Source organism: Microcaecilia unicolor, chromosome 7 (genome assembly GCF_901765095.1).
Source record: "Microcaecilia unicolor chromosome 7, aMicUni1.1, whole genome shotgun sequence".
In the NCBI taxonomy this organism is placed as follows: domain Eukaryota; kingdom Metazoa; phylum Chordata; class Amphibia; order Gymnophiona; family Siphonopidae; genus Microcaecilia; species Microcaecilia unicolor.
Genome location: NC_044037.1, coordinates 140,048,708 through 140,067,793, shown reverse-complemented (window position 1 = coordinate 140,067,793; position 19,086 = coordinate 140,048,708). Strand labels below are relative to the sequence as shown.

The 19,086-nt window shown below is 46.8% G+C and overlaps 1 protein-coding gene across 1 annotated transcript in view; it reads left to right on the top strand.

The window, feature by feature from the left end:
- The first annotated feature begins 12,077 nt into the window (after positions 1 to 12,077).
- TRPM8 (transient receptor potential cation channel subfamily M member 8) overlaps positions 12,078 to 19,086 on the top strand; it is a 1,843,971-nt gene continuing 1,836,962 nt past the window's right edge. The window contains 2 exon segments of the mRNA XM_030210821.1: positions 12,078 to 12,089; positions 12,470 to 12,543. Of these exon segments, the coding sequence (XP_030066681.1) occupies positions 12,078 to 12,089; positions 12,470 to 12,543 (86 nt within the window).

Here is a 19,086-nt window from a genome sequence, read left to right as displayed (position 1 = left end):
GGAATAGCACACCCAGTACTTCCACTGCTAGACACCTTGTTTAAATCACCTCCATCTGCTCACCATAACAGAAACCTGGCTCTGCCCTGATGACTCTGCTTCAGTCGCAGCCCTCTGCCATGGCGGTTATCTTTTTTCACATACTCCTCACCCTGCTGGTCGCGGGGGGCGGTGTTGGACTACTTCCCTCTCCCTCCTCCAGATTTCAACCCCTTCTTCCACCTCAATCTCACTGTTTTTCCTCCTTTGAAGTCCACTCTATCCGCCTTTTCTCTCCTCTGCCTCTTCGAATAGCGGTCATTTATCGTTCCCCTGATAAGTCCCTTTCATCCTTTCTCAGTGACTTTGATGCCTGGCTAGCCTTATTCCATGATCCTTCCTCCCCCTCTCTCATCCTTGGTGACTTTAATATTCCTGCTAATGATCCTTCCAACTCTTATATTTCCAAGTTACTCACTTTAACATCCTCCTTTAATCTCTAACTATGCTCCACCTCCCCCACTCATCAAAATGGTCACTGTCTTGATCTCACCTTCTCCTCCAACTGTTCACCCTCTAGTTTCCTTGTCTCTGATCTTCCCCTCTCTGATCACCATCTTATAACTTTCATACTTAAATCTCCTCCCTCCCAGTCCCGTCCTATCTTATCTAATTTAGCTAGGAATCTTCACGATATTGACCCTTCATCTCTATCCTCCCATGTTTCAAACCTCCTCTCTACTGTGGCACCATCCACGTCTGTCAACGAGGCTGTTTCTTCTTACAACTATCCTCTGCCTTAGACACTCTTGCACCTTTGATGACCCGCCCTATAAGGCATACAAAACCCCAACCTTGGCTGACTTCTAATATCCACTACCTACGTTCCTGTACCCGCTCCGCCGAACGCCTCTGGCGGAAATCTTGGGCCATTGCTGATTTCTTACACTTTAAGTTCATGCTGACCTCCTTCCAATCTGCTCTTTTACGCGCCAAACAGATTATTATATCCAACTGACCAACTCTCTTGGCTCTAACCCTCGTCTTCTCTTCACCACATTGAACTCTCTCCTCAAGGTGCCCCCTCCCCCAATTCCCCCTTCATTATCTCCTCAGACCAGTGGCGTTCCTAGGGGGGCTGGCACCCGGGGCGGATCACCGATGCGCCCCGCCCCCCCCCCCCCCGGGGGCAGCGCCCCCCCGATGCAGCACGGACCCCCCCCCCCGGCGAAAGGTCACCCCCGTGAAGGAACACCCCCCCCCCCCCCGCTGGGTGCACGCCACCAGGGGGGGTGCCGCGCGCGCCTGTCCTCCGTTGTTCCATGACAAGGTTCAAAAGATAAACCTTGAATTCTCTACCTCACCACCTCTCCCTCCACTAGTCCATTACCCTCTCTCTCCTTTCCCTTATTCCTTTTCCTCCATTCCTGAAGTTACTATAGAGGAAACTACACTTCTCCTTTCTTCCTCAAAATGTACCACCTGTTCCTCCGATCCCATTCCCACCCACCTTCTTAATGCCATCGCACCTGCTCTTATTCCTTTTATCTGTCACATTCTCAACCTCTCACTTTCCACTGCAACTGTCCCTACTGCCTTTAAACATGCTGTGGTCACACCTCTCCTTAAGAAGCCTTCCCTCGACCCTACTTGTCCCTCTAGTTACCGACCCATCTCCCTCCTCCCTTTTCTCTCCAAATTACTTGAGCGTGCTGTTCACCACTGCTGCCTTGATTTTCTCTCCTCACATGCTATTCTTGACCCACTACAATCTGGTTTTCGCCCTCTCCACTCAATCGAAACTGCGCTTACTAAAGTCTTCAATGACCTATTACTGGCTAAATCCAGAGGTCTCTATCTCATTCTTCTTGATCTTTCCGCTGCTTTTGACACTGTCGATCACAGCATACTCCTCAATATCCTGTCCTCACTTGGATTCCAGGGCTCTGTCCTTTCCTGGTTCTCTTCCTACCTCTCCCTCCGCACCGTCAGTGTTCACTCTGGTGGATCCTCTTCTACTTCTATCCCTCTGCCTGTTGGCGTACCTCAGGGTTCTGTTCTTGGTCCCCTCTTCTTTTCTATCTACACGTCTTCCCTTGGTTCATTAATCTCATCCCATGGCTTTTCCTACCATCTCTATGCTGATGACTCCCAAATCTACCTTTCTACCCCTGATATCTCACCTTGCACCCAAACCAAAGTTTCAGCATGCTTGTCTGACATTGCTGTCTGGATGTCTCAACGCCACCTGAAATTAAACATGACCAAAACCGAGCTTCTCATTTTCCCCCCAAACCCACCTCCCCACTCCCTCCGTTTTCTATTTCTGTTGATGGCTCTCTCATTCTCCCTGTCTCCTCAGCTCGAAACCTTGGGGTCATCTTTGACTCTTCTCTCTCCTTCTCTGCTCATATCCAGTAGATCGCCAAGACCTGTCGTTTCTTTCTTTACAACATCCGTAAAATCCGCCCCTTTCTTTCCAAGCACTCTACCAAAATCCTCGTCCACACCCTTGTCACTTCTCGTTTAGACTACTGCAATCTGCTTCTTGCTGGCCTCCCACTTAGTCACCTCTCCCCTCTCCAATCGGTTCAAAACTCTGCTGCCCGTCTCGTCTTCCGCCAGGGTCACTTTACTCATACTACCCCTCTCCTCAAGTCGCTTCACTGGCTCCCTATCTGTTTTCGCATCCTGTTCAAACTTCTCACTCTGCTGCTCCCCAGTATCTCTCCACACTCATCCTTCCCTACACCCCTTCCCGTGCACTCCGCTCCATGGATAAATCCTTCTTATCTGTTCCCTTCTCCACTACTGCCAACTCCAGACTTCGCGCCTTCTGTCTCACTGCACCCTACGCCTGGAATAAACTTCCTGAGCCCCTACGTCTTGCCCCATCCTTGGCCACCTTTAAATCTAGACTGAAAGCCCACCTCTTTAACATTGCTTTTGACTCGTAACCACTTGTAACCACTCGCCTCCACCTACCCTCCTCTCCTCCTTCCTGTACACATTAATTGATTTGATTTACTTACTTTATTTTTTGTCTATTAGATTGTAAGCTCTTTGAGCAGGGAATGTCTTTCTTCTATGTTTGTGCAGTGCTGCGTATGCCTTGTAGCACTATAGAAATGCTAAATAGTAGTAGTAGTAGTAGTAAATCAGATGGGCTTTTGTTTGTGTGGTGGCTCTACAGGATATGAAGAACACTAGTCTTGAGCATTTTTATCTTGGGTGACCTTTGGTGGCCCTTGCCGCAGAGCCTACTTTCAAATAGTGCTAGACACTTTGTGAAATAACACAAACACCTGCAAAAAGACACCCACAACCTACACTGAAAACTTACCACACCAAAACAGCCCTAACCCACCTATGAAAAGACAATGCTATAAATATTACAGTGGGACCTAGAGAAGTGTTTCCCTAGGTGGTCCTGAAGTACCCCCTTGCCATTCAGGTTTTCAGGCTATCCACAATGAATCTGCATGAAAAAGATTTGCATGTAATGGAGGCAGTATATGCAAATCAATGTCATGCATATTTATTGTGGATATCCTGAAAACCTGACTGGCAAGGGGGTACTCCAGGACTGCCCTAGAACACAAAACATACCACACCATAACAGCCCTAAACCACCTATCAGAAGGCAGTGCTATATATATTACACTGGGCTCTGAAGCACCAATATACCTACTATTGGGAAACTGAAACAAGCTGCGCTGTTACACATTCCTACACAGATACTACATGCTGGCAGAATCCTTCACCTCAGTCACACATGAAGAACATGGACAGTCCCTCATCTATATAACATAAGAGTAGCCACACTGGGTCAGACCAATGATCCATCTAGCCCAGTATCCTGTTTCCAATGTAGCTAACCCAGGTCATAAGCACCTGGCAGAAACCCAAATTGTGACAACATTCCATGCTACCAATCTAATGCAGAATAGGGAGCCACAAAAAAAAACAACAACAAAAATTGAAATAGAGACCCCCTGCCCAAGGAAGCCAGACTCTAAACAGTGCTTTACTGGTAAAAAAAAAAAAAAAAAAAGAGACAGAAATGCATTTTCTCCTGTACTTTGCAAAATAAAAATATAAAAAAATGTACATTTTACAAAGCAGGTACATCTCAGTGCTTACAAAGTATTAAATAAAAATAATTTTTTCTACCTTTGTTGTCTGGGAATAGTCTTTTTTTCCATGTTCCATGAATCAGTCTTACAAATTCTTTTCCAGGTTGACCTTTCCATTTCTTCTCTCGCCTTTTTCTTCTTCCTTTTCTTATCTACATCTGTCTCCAAGTGCACCATCATTTTTTCCTCTGCACCACTATTTGTCCTGTCCAGCATGTCCCTTCTGTGTCCCTTGTCCCTATCCTGCCCCCAAGTTTAGCATCTGCCCTTTCTGTGTCCCCATCTCCCCCCCTTTTCAGCACAAGCCTACCTGGTCTCCTCATCTCCCCCTTTCTAGCATCTGCCGTCCTGGTGTCCCCACCGCTCACTTTTTCTAACATTGTCCTGTGTCCCCATCTTCCCAGCATTACCCCTGTTACCATCTTCCCCCTTTCCCAGCATTACCTCTTTGTCCCCATCTCACCCCTTTTTCACCATTGACCCCATATCCCCCTTCCAATGGTGCCCCTCTGCGTCCTTATCTCTCCCTCCCCTTTTCAGTAGTGTCCCTGTGTCCCTATCTACTCCCCCCTTTCCAGTAGTGCCCCTCTGTGTCCCTATCTCCTTCCCCTTTCCAGTAGTGCCCCTGTGTCCCTGTCTCCTCCTCCCCTTTCCAGTAGTGCCCCTCTGTGTCCCTATCTCCTTCTTCCCTTTCCAGTAGTGCCCTCTTTGTGTCCCTATCTACTCCCCCCTTTCCAGTATTGCCCCTCTGTGTCCCTATCTCCTTCCCCTTTTCAGTAGTGTCCCTGTGTCCCTATCTACTCCCCCCTTTCCAGTAGTACCCCTCTGTGTCCCTATCTCCTTCCCCTTTCCAATAGTGCCCCTGTGTCCCTGTCTCCTCCTCCCCTTTCCAGTAGTGCCCTCTTTGTGTCCCTATCTACTCCCCCCTTTCCAGTAGTGCCCCTCTGTGTCCCTATCTTCTTCCCCTTTCCAGTAGTGCCTTCTCTGTGTCCCTATCTCCTCCTTCCCTTTACAGTAGTGCCCTCTTTGTGTCCCTATCTACTCCCCCCTTTCCAGTAGTGCCCCTCTGTGTCCCTATCTCCTTCCCCTTTCCAGTAGTGCCTTCTCTGTGTCCACCCCCAATCAAGTATCACCCCCATCTCTTTCTCTCTCTCCTACCTTACCCAGCATGGTGTAGTCTCTCTCCCCCCCCCCCCCCCCCCCAATCAAGTATCACCCCATATCTCTCTCTACCTTCTCTCTGCTGCCCTCTGTCTCTTCACCCCAACATCCAGCGACATCCCCTTTGTCTCTTCCCCTTTGTCTCCTGATCATCTTCTTTTACAGCTTTCAAGTTCGGTGGAAGATCAGTGAAATATTAATAGTAAAAACAAAGTGAAAGCATGCGCGGGGCCATTTTCCTGCATGCAATCGCCACTAACCTTAGCAAAAGCAACAACAGCAGCAGCAGCAGCAGCAACATCACGGTTGGGAGCTGGGCGGCCACAGCTCTGTGAGGAGGGCCCAAACACGGACAAGCACAAGAGCACTGAGGGAGGAAGAGAGGCGTGGGGAAAAACAAACAACCCCATGCGCTTCCTTGCCACAACCAATGCCTGCACGCCTCCCCTGCAGTCAGCCACTAAGATTGCGCTTGGGCGCTTGGGCGCTTGATCGCGACGTGTCAACAGCGTGTCCAGAGGAAAAGGGGCGCTAAGAGAACCGGATGAACCGTGAGTTGAAAAATAGGGGAAGATCAGAGGGGGCGTGACTGGCAGAGCAGAGCAGCAGTGGGTGCATGCAGGAAAATGGTCCCACGCGCTTTCACTTTGTTCTTACAGCTGATACCGGCACCGCTGCTGCTCTTCCGCCGAACTTGAAAGCTGTAAAAGATGATCAGGAGAGAGAGGAGGAAGACAGGCCAGAGAAGGGAGTGGGTCCGCAGCAAAATAGGCGCCATTTTGTCCAAATCTGTTGCACCCCACCTAGCTATGCCACTGATTAGGATACCCTATCTTCCCTGTTTTGGTGATATCTTTGAAAGATACCTTATCCCAAACCAAGCGCTTTTGAGCGACTGTCTGCCTTCCCCCTGTTTCTAGTTTAAAAGCTGCTCTATCTCTTTTTTAAATGCCGATGCCAGCAGCCTGGTCCCACCCTGGTTAAGGAGGAGCCCATCCTTTCGGAATAGGCTCCCCCTTCCCCAGAATGTTGTCCAGTTCCTAACAAATCTAAAACCCTCCTCCCTGGACCATCGTCTTATCCATGCATTGAGACTCTGGAGCTCTGCCTGTGTCTTGGGCCCTGCGCGTGGAACGGGTAGCATTTCAGAAAATGCTACCCTAAAGGTTCTGAATTTGAGCTTTCTACCTAAGAGTCTAAATTTGGCTTCCAGAACCTTTCTCCTATATTTTCCTGTCATTGGGACCCACATGTACCAAGACAGCTGACTCCTCCCCAGCACTATCTAAAATGCTATCTAGGTGAGGCGTGAGGTCTGTCACCTTCGCACCAGGCAGGTAAGTCACCAGGTGATCCTTACGTCCACCAGTCACCCAGCTATCTATATGCCTAATGATCGAATCACCAACTAGAACAGCTGTCCTAACCCTTCCCTCCCGGGCAGCACTTGGAGACATATCCTCAGTGCGAGAGGATAGTACATCCCCTGGTGGGCAGGTCCTGGCTACAGGAGTACTTTCTATTTCACCAGGGTGATGCTCTCCTTCTAGGAGACCTCCCTCCTCCAAGGTAGCACAGGGGCTACCAGACTGGAGGTGGGATTTCTCTATGTACCTTTCTGTCTCCCTCAGCTCCACCAAGTCTGCTACTCTAGCCTCAAGAGAACGGATACATTTTCTGAGAGCTAGGAGCTCTTTGCATCGGGCACACACATATGACATCTCACCAACTGGGAGATAATCATAAATGTGACACTCAGTGCAAAAGACTGGGTAGCACCCCTCTCGCTGTTGGACTGCTGACTCCATCTTAGTGTTTTTGAGTTTTTCAATAATTTAAAACTTGCTACACTATTAAGGATATTAGCCTAATATAAAAATGTCTTTTAGTTTATATAGTATATTGTATGATTTATTGTTTCCTTCTTAGATGTTAATGAAATGTATTTAAAACTCTGTAAGAGCACTCCTTGCTTGTTACTCTAATTACAATAACTGACTATAAATGAAGAGTTGTCCTAGGGGTGAGTGGGAAGACTAAACTAGATCCTGCAGTGCCTGCTAGAGTCTATCTGTTAATGCTGTGGTACAAAGTTTTTAAAACTAAGGTGAAAGACTAAGGAGATTAGTTGATAAAATGTGTTTTATATTTTTATTTTGTCTATCACTAACCTACAATTTTCCTCCTTTAAACTCCAATCTTTAAGTTCCCAAAGCACAAAGCAAAATAGTGTTCACTTACCAGAGAAATATTCTCCCAAAGAAAAAGACACACAGGCACAGTGCAGCAAACAGGAACCAGGAACAGCCCACATGGATCCCTCTGTGCTCCAAGCACAGCCACCTCGTCCAGGGATACTTTTCGTCCCATGACACACAGTCCAAAACACAGCACAGGGATTCACTGTGGACGACTGAGCTGAAGGGCAAGAAGGTCTCAGGACTCCAAGGCTTGGAAGCAGGCTTCACTGGAACAGAGCTCTCAGGACTTCAAGGCTTGAAAGCAGGCTTCACTGGAACAGAGCTCTTAGGACTTCAAGGCTAGGAAGCAGGCTTCACTGAAACAGAGCTCTCAGGACTTCAAGGCTTGGAAGCAGACTTCATTGGAACCGAGCAAGAAGGAGAAAGCTGCAGCAATGCTTCAGGCCACGGCCTGACAAGGAAACAGCAGATGGACACAGCAGAGCCTCAGGCAGACCTGAACTCAACCAAGGATCCATTGCCAGAACACTATGTACACACAGAAGCCAGCTTAAGAAGGGCTCAGCACTGATGACATCACCAGCTTGGCTTTCACCACTCTACAGTGATCCCACAGGTCACTGGCTAGAACTGCAGGTAAAACTAATGGGTCTAGATGGAATAGGGCACTGACGAGCAAGGCACAGACATCAAAAACCGTGACAGGTGCCTAACTTAGGGCTGACTTAAGGCACGGGTCAGGTGAGGTCACCAAAAGTTTGGCTCACCTGCAGTAGCCATCTTCCTGTTCCCCATTAGCAGCAGCATCTCCCAACACCTACATGTTCAGCACACAATCGATTTCCCTCCTCTCCTCTTTCCCCTCAACTCCACCCTTCATGGTCAGGCATCCCCTCTCTCTCTCAACCGCCTCTTCCCCTGTGATCTGGCAGCCATCCCCTTCTCTCTCAAGCCCCTCAGGCCCCGTTTACCTTTAAACATGTGCTTCTCTTCTCTAGCTTCGACAGGCAGCATTAGTGATTCACCTAAGACTGCACACTCTGTGCCCACAGTTTTTCATTTGCTATGTTTCATCCCTTTGAAAAAGGAAATTATGTCAGAAGGGGGAAGAATGCATCAAAGACTTTGGGCATGGCACAGACAGCCTTAGGTGCAGGGCCAGTCTTAGCAAGTGCGGAGCCCTATGCAGACCAATTTGGTGGGGCCCCATCCTAGCCCCGCCCCACCATAGCCCCGCCCCAGCCTGGCTCTGCCCCCACCCTAGCCCCACCCCATTGATAAGATTATTCCATTTTTAGAAAATTTTTTTATTTATGAAATTTCAAATAAAGACAAATGACGCTAAAGTTGTACAAAAAAACTGATTGAAATAATAAGCAAAATGCTATCATGAAACCATAAACAGCACTAATTCCAAGGACAGGACGAGCTACAACCTTATGCGTGGCGTGGAAAGCCAACTGTAATTACACCGGGCTCTAAAACACCAGTGCACAACCTAGTGGAAAAAAAAACAAAAAAACAAAAATGGCTGCAAACTATACGCTAGCAGAATACTGCACCTTCCTTGATCACACCTGAAAAACACATGAAGGCAAAATACTGAACTGGAAAGTAACCTCAAGAAGTCAGAATCAGCATGCAGCAATACTACAAAAATTGAAACTTACATGAAAAATATCACAGATGCACATTTCCAAAAACTGACATATTCCAATTAATAAATCCTGAATAAAATAGTTTTTTCTACCTATGTGGTCTGGTGACTTTGTTTTTTTGATCATGCTGGCTCAGTATCCGATTGTGCTGCTATCTGTCCTCTTAACTCCGTTTCCAGGGCTTCCTTTCCATTTGTTTCTTTACTTTCCGCCTTTCTTCTTCATTTCTTGGCCTACATCCGTAAGTAAAAGCTGGGTCCTCCGCAGACTTGACTGTCCAGTGGATCCAGCTTCTGCCTATTTTCTATATCCATGTGCACTTTTTCTCCTCTCTTCCTTTTCCCTCACCTCATCTCCTTCCTCACTCTTCCCTCGCCTCCATCCATGTCCAGCATTTTTTCTCTCTCCTCCGTCCACCCATGTCCAGCGACCCTCCTGTCCCTCCTGCCTGCCATCCATCTATGTCCAGCAACCCCCCGTCCCCTCTGCCCTCCCCTGCCATCCACCTATGTCCAGAAACCCCCCCCCCTGCCATCGACACATGTCCAGCGACCCTCCTGTCCTCCATGCCATCCACCTATGTCCAGAAACCCCCGTCCCCTGCCATCCACCCATGTCCAGCGACCCTCCTGTCCCCCCTGCCATCCACCTATGTGCAGAACCCCCCCTCCCCGTCCCCTCTGCCCTCCCCTGCCATCCACCTATGTCCAGAAACCCCCCTCCCCTGCCATCCACCCATGTCCAGTGACCCTCCTGTCCCCTCTGCCCTCCTCTGCCATCTACCTATGTCCAGAAACCCCCCCTGCCATCCACCCATATCCAGCAACCCTCTTGTCCTCCCTGCCCGCCCCTGCCATCCTGTCCAGAAACCCCCCTCCCCTGCCATCCACCCATGTCCAGCGACCCTCCTGTCCCCCCTGCCCTCTCTTGCCATCCTCTTCTCCCCCCCAACCAAGGAAGGATAATTTTTCTTTTAAATTTACCCTCCATCGCCGGAATCCAGCACAGCAGCGTCACTGAAAGCGTTCCTCCCCTCCTGAGTCCCCCAACGTCTCTAGCAGAACAGAAGCTCTTCCTGATTCGTTCATTCTCATTGTCCCGCCCTCGGGGGGGGGGGGGGTATGATTAGAAAGGGGAAGCTGCCAGACCAAGGGGGGGTGACAGAGGGGGAGATGAGGAGAGCTGCAAGATTGGAGAGGGTGAGAGAGAGGGAAGCTGCTGGACCAGAAGGGAGTTGAGGGAAAGGAAGCTCCTGGATAGCAGGGGCTGGGGGTGGGGGGGATTTGAGGTTGAGAGAGTCCCACTCATCTTCTTCTCTGTTCCCCTTCTCCCACACCCCTAGTTGCATCCATCTTCTGTTCCTACTCTCTCCCACCCCCTCTAGTCCCATCCATCTGCTCCCTCTCCCTTCTCTCACACCCCCTAGTCCCATCTTGTGCTCCTTCTCCATCTCTCTCTCTTACTCTCTTCCCACCCCCAGTGGTCTCATTTTTTTTACCCTTCGCCAGCCAGTCTCGCCCCTGTCTCTCTCTTGCTTTCTTTCCAGCACCCCCCCCCCCCTGCAGCCGCCACCACCACCACCACCACTGCCACTGCAGCACTGGAGTCTTCGAGTACTTTCTCTCCTTCCAGCCCTGTGGCGCCCAGTATCGCACCCCCCGGTCTTCCAATCCCTCGAGTCGCCAGCAGCTTCAGCGAGAAAGCAGTACACACACTGCTTTAGACCTACCCCGGAAGCCCTTCTCTCTCCTACAGTTTCCCTCCTACGCGGGAACAGGAAGTTGAAGCAGAGAGAAAGGCTTCTGGGGGCAGGTCTAAAGCAGCATGTGTACTGCTTTCTCGTTGAGGCTGCCAGCAGCTCGGGGATTGGAGGACTCGGGGGGGGGGGGAGCAATACGGGGCGCTGCGATGCTGAAAGAAGAGAAAGATGGATGCTGCTGCAGTTCATTTGGAGGGGGGACAATTGCCTCCCAAACTATTTCTGCTCTTTTTTCTGTTGGATACGCTGCCATGATACAACTGAAAGGCTGTGCACTGATTGGTTGGAGGAGTAGGGAAAACTGGGTGGGCCTGAGCTGTGACTGGGTGGCCCTGGGCCCACCCAGGCCCACCTGTAGCTATGCCCCTGCATTGTGGGCAGCCCAAAAAGGTGTGGGAGGCTTCCCAAAACCGAGTGTAAAAGGGGGCGCACCAATGAGATATTACAGTATATGTGCACTTATAAATGCGTGTATGCGCTAGAGGGCAGATAATGAACATGTAATATGGGAGTGAAGTCATGTAGCTCAATCGTGAAGACTGCGGACCATAACTGTGAGAATCGGGGGGGGAGTTGGGGTAGGGGTAGGGGGGAAGGGGAGGGGGGGCGAGGGAGGGGGGGAGAAAACTGTAAAAAGTTATTGGAGAACGAGCAGTAGTAGGGCAAAGTAGCGGTGAGCGGCAGAGAGCATAGAAAGGCTATTTGACAGGCAATGTGTTCAAATGACTCCGATGTTCAAGTGACCTTTGTCAGATATGCAAATTGTACATAACCCTAAAGAAATGTTGTGATCCTCCAATAAAAAAATTATTGAATCATAAATGCATGTATGCCACATAAGTACTGTTCTGTAAATGTTCGGGCTGTACCAAATATTCATATTCAATTTGAATTGGTCCCGAATAGTGCCCTGAATGCATTATTCATATTCGGCCGGATAGTGTTTTAATTTTGAATATGAATAATCCGAGGCTCTACTGTGCTGCTAAATTCTACTGAAATAAACAATTGATGTCTGATTTCATGTTGCTTCTTTTATTATTTGTTATGTTAAAACTCAATGCCCATTATTCGCATTTGATATTTGTATTCAGACAAATATTTTTCATTATTTGTATTTGGCTGAATAGTAAAATATGCTATTTGGTACAACTCTAGTTAAACATGCATACACAGAGGTGCTATGAGTGGGAAAGTGCGGGGTACAAATGTAACAAATAAATAAATAAACATAGGTGAGGCATAAGTATGATTTCCACTTACACATATAACTTACAGAGACTGTGTTACGCATATCACTTAAACTGGCTAGTTTAACTGTGGGCACCTAAATATTAGGTGTACCAATACTGGGTTATGCTAGTATTCTATAACAGAACCTAGGTGCCTCGGTTCTGTTATAGAATAGGCTCTTTCTTCATACTCTCAGGACACTAAATGGAGGTGTCTAGTTATAGAATTGCCCCCATGAAGACTGCACATCTTGATTTCTCATGGTTTTTGTATTATTTCTACTACAGTTATTCAGGTAATACTTGGTATTTGAAGTATGTTTTCTAAAAATCTTTTTTAAAGGATTCTGCAAAATTTATTCAAGAACATTTTAAAAAACGAGAGTGTGTCTTCTTCACTAAGGACCCAAGGGCAACGTGAGTAGCAATACTTTTCTGTTAATTCTGAATAGACATAGTCTGCGTTCTTGTACTATGACGTATCAAGTGGTATTAATCTTTATCTTTATTAAAATGCTTATATACTGTCTATACAGCAGAAAAGTTTATTTAAAGCATTTTATAAAAAAAAGTACACTCAAATCAGATAACAAACATTATGTCAAATAAAAATCCAGCACCCCAATCTTCTCATAAATCATCATCAGCCAGGAAAAAGGCAATTTAGATTCTTTTAAAACTGTTTCTCATTGTTTTCCAATCTCAGTTCTATAGGCAGAGTGTTCTACCAGGTAGGGGCCATAAAAGGGAGCATCCTTTCCCCTAAGTCTAGTCCACTTCTCCTTTTCCATCGAGAGCCTTAGTTGCAAAAAAAATAAAAGCATTTAAAAATGCAGATGTGGTCTGCTTTTATAAAGACCAAGATGGCATGTGCTCATATTTTCCACACTAACTTCATCTCCATAGGTTTCCTGTTTAGAACAGAAATCCTTGCTACACAATGGAGCCCTTACACTAACAGACTGCTGCTAAAGTAGATAGGGAAGGTAGAGGTCCAAAATTTCTTAAACGAAGTCTTCATATGCTTGTACTATTTTTAGCAAGCATAAGCATGGAACAAAGGGGTGGCAGTGATGAAAGCTTTTTTTAGCCAGTGGCATTTTTTCCAGATATTCAGTTCTGGGCCATGTCTGAGCACCAACATTGAATATCCAGCACTTAACCACAAAAGTGACACCACATAAAAATAGGACTGACTTTTATGCAGTCCAATTTAAGTGCTATACTTAGGCAATTAAGTGCTGAAGATTGGCATTTAACCACATATGTGTCAACTCCTCCCCTGGACCAGGGACTTTGAGTTTAGTGGGTCTGTGGTGATATTTAGTGGCACTAAGAACTTGATTCTATAAATGGAGCCAAAAAAAATTGTGCTTAGTATTATTCTATAAACCATGCATACAATTAGGCATGGTTTATAGAATAACACGTAGCACTGGGAACTGTGACTATATTTAGGCACAACCATTTACATCAATGAAAACCTGGTGTAACTCCCCAGTGTAAATTAGGTGCTAATTCTATAACAATGCATATAAATTTAGAGGACGTTATAATGCCTCTGTATCTCTCTAATATTGTGTGCAGTTCTGGTCACTGCATCTCAAAAAAGGGAATTGGGATTTGATATACCACCTTTCTGTGGTTTTTGCAACTACATATACCTGAGGCAATGGAGGGTTAAGTCACAAGGAGCTGCAGTGGGAATTGAACCCACTTCCCCATGATCAGACTGCTGCACTAACCACTAGGCTACTCCTCTACTCCAAATCTGGTGGAATTAGAAAAGGGTTATGTGTCCAGGATAATCCGCCTATGGCCTACGCTGAAAACTAAACCCATCGATAAGCACATCTTTTCATCACAAGATCTTTTTAAAGACCACTTTTTTGACTTCTCTTTATTAAAAGAAGTTCATACATTATCAGGAGTTCTTGAACCATTCTACATTTTGCTCTCCGTCTATTAAAACTCCTGATGCAGGCCTAGCGGCCGAAACACAATATTTTTTGTTGAGTCTTTTTATCAATAAATGATTGTTTTGAAGCATTCATCTCTCCAGACTTTGGTTTCCGTGGTCAAACATCTCACTTTTTTCTTCACACCGGAATTAGAAAAGGTACAGAGAAGGGCGACAAAAATGATAAAGGGGATGGGACAACTTCCATATGAGGAAAGGCTAAAGTGGCTAAGGCTCTTCAGTTTGGAGAAGAGACAGCTGAGGGGAGATATGATAGAGGTCTATAAAATAATGAGTGGAATGAAATGGGTAGATGTGAATCGATTGTTTACTCTTTCCAAAAATACTTGGACTAGGGGGCACGCAATGAAGCTACATAGTAGTCAATTTAAAACAAATTGGAGAAAATATTTCTTCACTCAATGTGTAATTAAACTCTGGAATTTGTTGCCAGAGAATGTAGTAAAAGCAGTTAGCTTAGCAGGGTTTAAAAAAGGTTTGGATGGCTTCCTAAAGGAAAAGTCCATAGACCATTATTAAAATGGACTTGGGGAAAATCCACTGTTTATTTCTAGGATAAGCAGCATAAAATGTATTGTACTGTTTTGGGATCTTTCCAGGTACTTGTGACCTGGATTGGCCACTGTTGGAAACAGGATGCTATGCTTGATGTATGTAGTTGTTAGCGCCTTTCGTACTGCGCTCCAGAGCCTTTACCCAGCCAGTACTACTCACGCAAAACAACCCTCTCAACTGGTATCTTAGAAACCCAGTCAGCTGGTTTAAGCCTATTAAAACAATAACAAAAGAAGAAGAACCAAGGAAGCTTCCTTTGGGGGAAAACACATGTTTATTCTTTATCCAGAATTAGGACAAAAAATATGAAATAGAATAGATACAGTCTAGAATAGGAAGAAGAAGAGCATATTACAGAAATAGAAATTACAATGGAAAATGGTCAGGGCAGTCCCTCAGTTCTCTGGCGTGAGGCCAAGAGCGCTGCACACTGACCAACCTCCTATCTGGCAGAGAAATATTATATAGGGTTTCTTTTCTTACAGTACAAAAGAGTAAGAGGGAGAACTTCTCCCCTCCTTAATTAGCATCTTACAGTCAGTCAGGATTTCCTGTTTAGTATCAACAAAAGAAGTTCATAGCATATGTTTTCAATTTTCTTCAGAAGGTGCATTTGTCCTGTTGTTAGAAGTGACAAGATGTTTTTGATCATTATATCTCTTCTGTTCATCTTTACAGCTTTTCTTACAAAAGAATATATTTGTCAGAACCTTTGATCTGTTATCTTAGTATTTCCCTTTATTCTTATTTTTATTCTAATTCTAAAAAGAGGAGGCAAGAGTTAATTACTTTCCTATAGAGGTGATATGTTTCAAGCTTCTGACAGCCCAGGTCATTCTTATTCTAAAGACAAGAGTTAAAACTGCTTCCTTCTAGAGGTGTTAGATTTCACTGCAGCCAGCCCAGGTCCTGTGTTTATGTCATAACATAGATTTTCTTGTGTTCAAAGAGATGCGTAATAGGACTATTGCTGTTGGCTCCAGAGATCTGTCTGTCTGTCAGGGAGATATAGTGTTTGATCTAATTGTTCTAGGCAGAGAAAGAAGTCTTCTGCAAGGTGTCATTTGCCATTTTCCTCTTACAGTCACAAAAAAGGTCATTCTCTCTTGTACTTTGAAGTGGCCTTACCTCAAAGGGCTTCAAAGGACATGGGGAAGAATTCTGTCTCCTGAATTCCCTTAGGCCTGACCATTTTCAATGGGAGAGATCGTGGGTAATCAGGTTCAATTACCTGACTTAGCAAGAGTGGGGGTAGAGAGAGAATTGCTATTCCAGCAAGCTTTCCCCATGATTAGAAGGAGAGAAATCTCCATTTCTCTCTGTCCAAAAATATGAGGAATTAATTCTGTACATTAAATATTTGGAGGCCTTCCGCCTCCTCCAACATAGTAAAAGCAGTTAGTTTAGCGGGGTTTAGAAAAGGTTTGGATACCTTCTTAAAAGAAAAGTCTTGATATATTAGAAAAGGTACAGAAAAGGGCGATGAAAATGATAAAGGGAATGGGACGATGTCCCTATGAGGAAAGGCTAAAGTGGCTAGGGGCTCTTCAACTTGGAGAAAAGAGGGGAGATATGATAGAGGCCTATAAAATAAAGAGTGGAGTGGAGTGGAATGGAATGGGTAGGTGTGAATCACTTGTTTACTCTTTCCAAAAATCGGAGACAATATTTCTTCACTCAATGTGTAATTAAACTCTGGAATTCGTTGCCAGAGAATGTGATAAAAGCAGTTAGCTTAGTGGGGTTTAAAAAAGGTTTAGATAATAATGGCTTATGGACTTTTCTTTTAGGAAGTTAAGATGGAGTTGGGGAAAATCCACTGCTTATTTCTAGGATAAGTAACATAAAACATATTGTACTGTTTTGGGATCTTGCCAGGTACTTGTGAACTGGTTTTGCCACTGTTGGAAACAGGATGCTGGGCTTGATGAACCTTCGGTCTGTCCTAATATGGCAACACTGGTTAATTGCCACGGGATAGCCCCGAACAAGTGTTTCCAGGGCCAGGTGCAACCCCCCCAAGCCATGCTTACCGCTGCCGGGAGAAGTCCTCATGATACCTGCCCGCTCTCTTCTCCCACAACTGCCCTCCTTTCCTTCCTGCTGCCCTGTCTTTAAAACTTTTTTATTTTACCTCAAGTTGCAGTGGCACAGTGAAAGCAGCAGGCTCAGCTCGGCTCACCTCCAGCCTTCCCTTCCCTCTCAGTGTCCCGCCCTCGTGGAAAGAGGAAATTATGTCAGAGGAGGGCAGGGCACTGAGAGGGAAGGGAAGGCTGAAGGAGATCCGAACCTGCCGCTTTCACTGCGCTGCTGCAACTTGAGGTAAAATAAAAAAGTTGTAAAGGCAGGGCAGCAGGAAGGAAAGGAGGGCAGTTGTGGGAGAAGAGGGCAGGCAGGTGAGGGCTGGGGTTGAACTGGAACTCGTGGGCTTAAATGGGAGGCAGGTAGGGGCTGTGGCGAGTCACTGAACATGGAGGGGAGGGGAGGGCAGAGGAGAATCATTGGACATGGATAGGAGGGTAGGGGAGAAAGGAGAAATTGCTGGACATGGAGGGGAGGGCAGGGGAGAAAGGAGAATTGCGGGATTTGGATGAAGGAGACGGCAGGGAAGAGTTGCAGGACATGGATGGATGAATGGAGGAGAGGACAGGGGAGTTGCTGAACATGGATGAATGGAAGCGAGGGCAGGAGAAATGCAGGACATGGATGGAGGAGAGGGAAGACAGGAAGGAAATCCACATGGATGGAGGGGCGGGGTGAGAGGAGAAATGCTGAACATGGATGGAGTGGAGGGCAGGGAAGAGAGGAGAAATGTTGGACAGGGATAGAGGGAAGTAAAGACAGAGAAAGGAGATACATATGGATGGAGGGGAAGGGAGAGAGGAGAAATGCTAGACATGGATGGAGGGGGGGAAGAGAGAGGAAGTGAGATGAACATGTATGGAGGGAAGGAGAGAGAGGAGAAATGCTAGACATGGATGGAGGGGGAAGAGGAAAAATGCTGGACATGGATGGAGGAGAGAGAAGAAAGAGGAAGGAGATGCATACTGAACGGAGATGAGAGAAAGGGAAAAGAGGAGAAAAACTACATATGGTTGGAGAAAATAGGCAAAAGCTGGATCCACTCTATACCTTCTCCAGTCAAGTCCACGGAGGACCCAGCTTTTACCTATGGATTTAGGGCAAGAAATGAAGAAGAAAGGAGGAAAGTAAATAAATGGAAAGGAAGCCCTGGAAATGGAAAGAGAACAGATAGAGAGCAGGAGAATCAGAGAGTGGGACCAGACAACAAAGGTAGAAAAAATCATTTTATTTTCATTTTAGTGTTTGAAATATGTCCAATTTGAGAATTTACATCTGCTGTCTTATTTTGCAATGTATAGCAACGTGTTTCTTTCTGTTTTTCTGGTATTGTGCTGCATGCAGAATCTAGCTTCTTAGGATTTCAGGTTAAATTTGAAGAGGGGCTATCTCTGTTTTGCATGTGTGACTGCAAGGCCAAGTGTCTGAAAAGAGATCTGTTTAAGTTCTGAGATTTTGATAACATATTGTTTCAGGTTTGGCAAGACTGTTCTCCTAATTCATGGTTTGTATGCTAATTTGGTTTGTGTCATTTTGGGTATACTGGAGCTGTAACAGCTTACAGAAATTATTTATAATGAAAAAAAGAACAAGTTATTTGTCTTCTCCTATACTGGTGTAATATTTCAGTGATGCCTGTTTATATGCGCCATGGCTGGTACAAGGGGTGTGGCTACTGTAGGGCAGGGGCGTATCTGCGTGGGGCCTCAGGGGCCTGGGCCCCCGCAGATTTCGCCCTGGACCCCCCTACCGCTGCCAACCCTCCCCCTCCGTTGCTCGCCTACCTTCGCTGGCGGGGGACCCCAACCCCCGCCAGCCGAGGTCCGCGTCCTCCTGCCGCTGCCGGCTGCCTTTGGTGCTTTCATTTGTCCATTGAAGCTGGCGCCGATGAAAGTTTCTTTTGAGTCTGACGTCGCTGCACGTTGTACGTGCAGGACGTCAGACTCAGAAACATTTTCTGAGTCTGACGTCCTGCACGTACAACGTGCAGCGACGTCAGAGTCAAAAGAAACTTTAGTTGGCGCCAGCTTCAATGGACAAATGAAAGCACCAAAGGCAGCCGGCAGCGGCAGCGGCAGCGGCAGGAGGACGCGGACCTCGGCTGGCGGGGGTTGGGGTCCCCCGCCAGCGAAGGTAAGCGAGCAACGGAGGGGGAGGGTTGGCAATGGTAGCGGCTGGGGGGAGGGGGATCGGCAATGGCGGCGGCGGCGGCGGCGGCGGCGGGGGGGGGGGGCTATAATGTGCCCCCTCACTCTGGCCCTGGCCCCCCCTACCGCCGCAGTTCAGATACGCCCCTGCTGTAGGGGCAGAGCCATAGTGACACCACCCCTGGATGGGTAGGG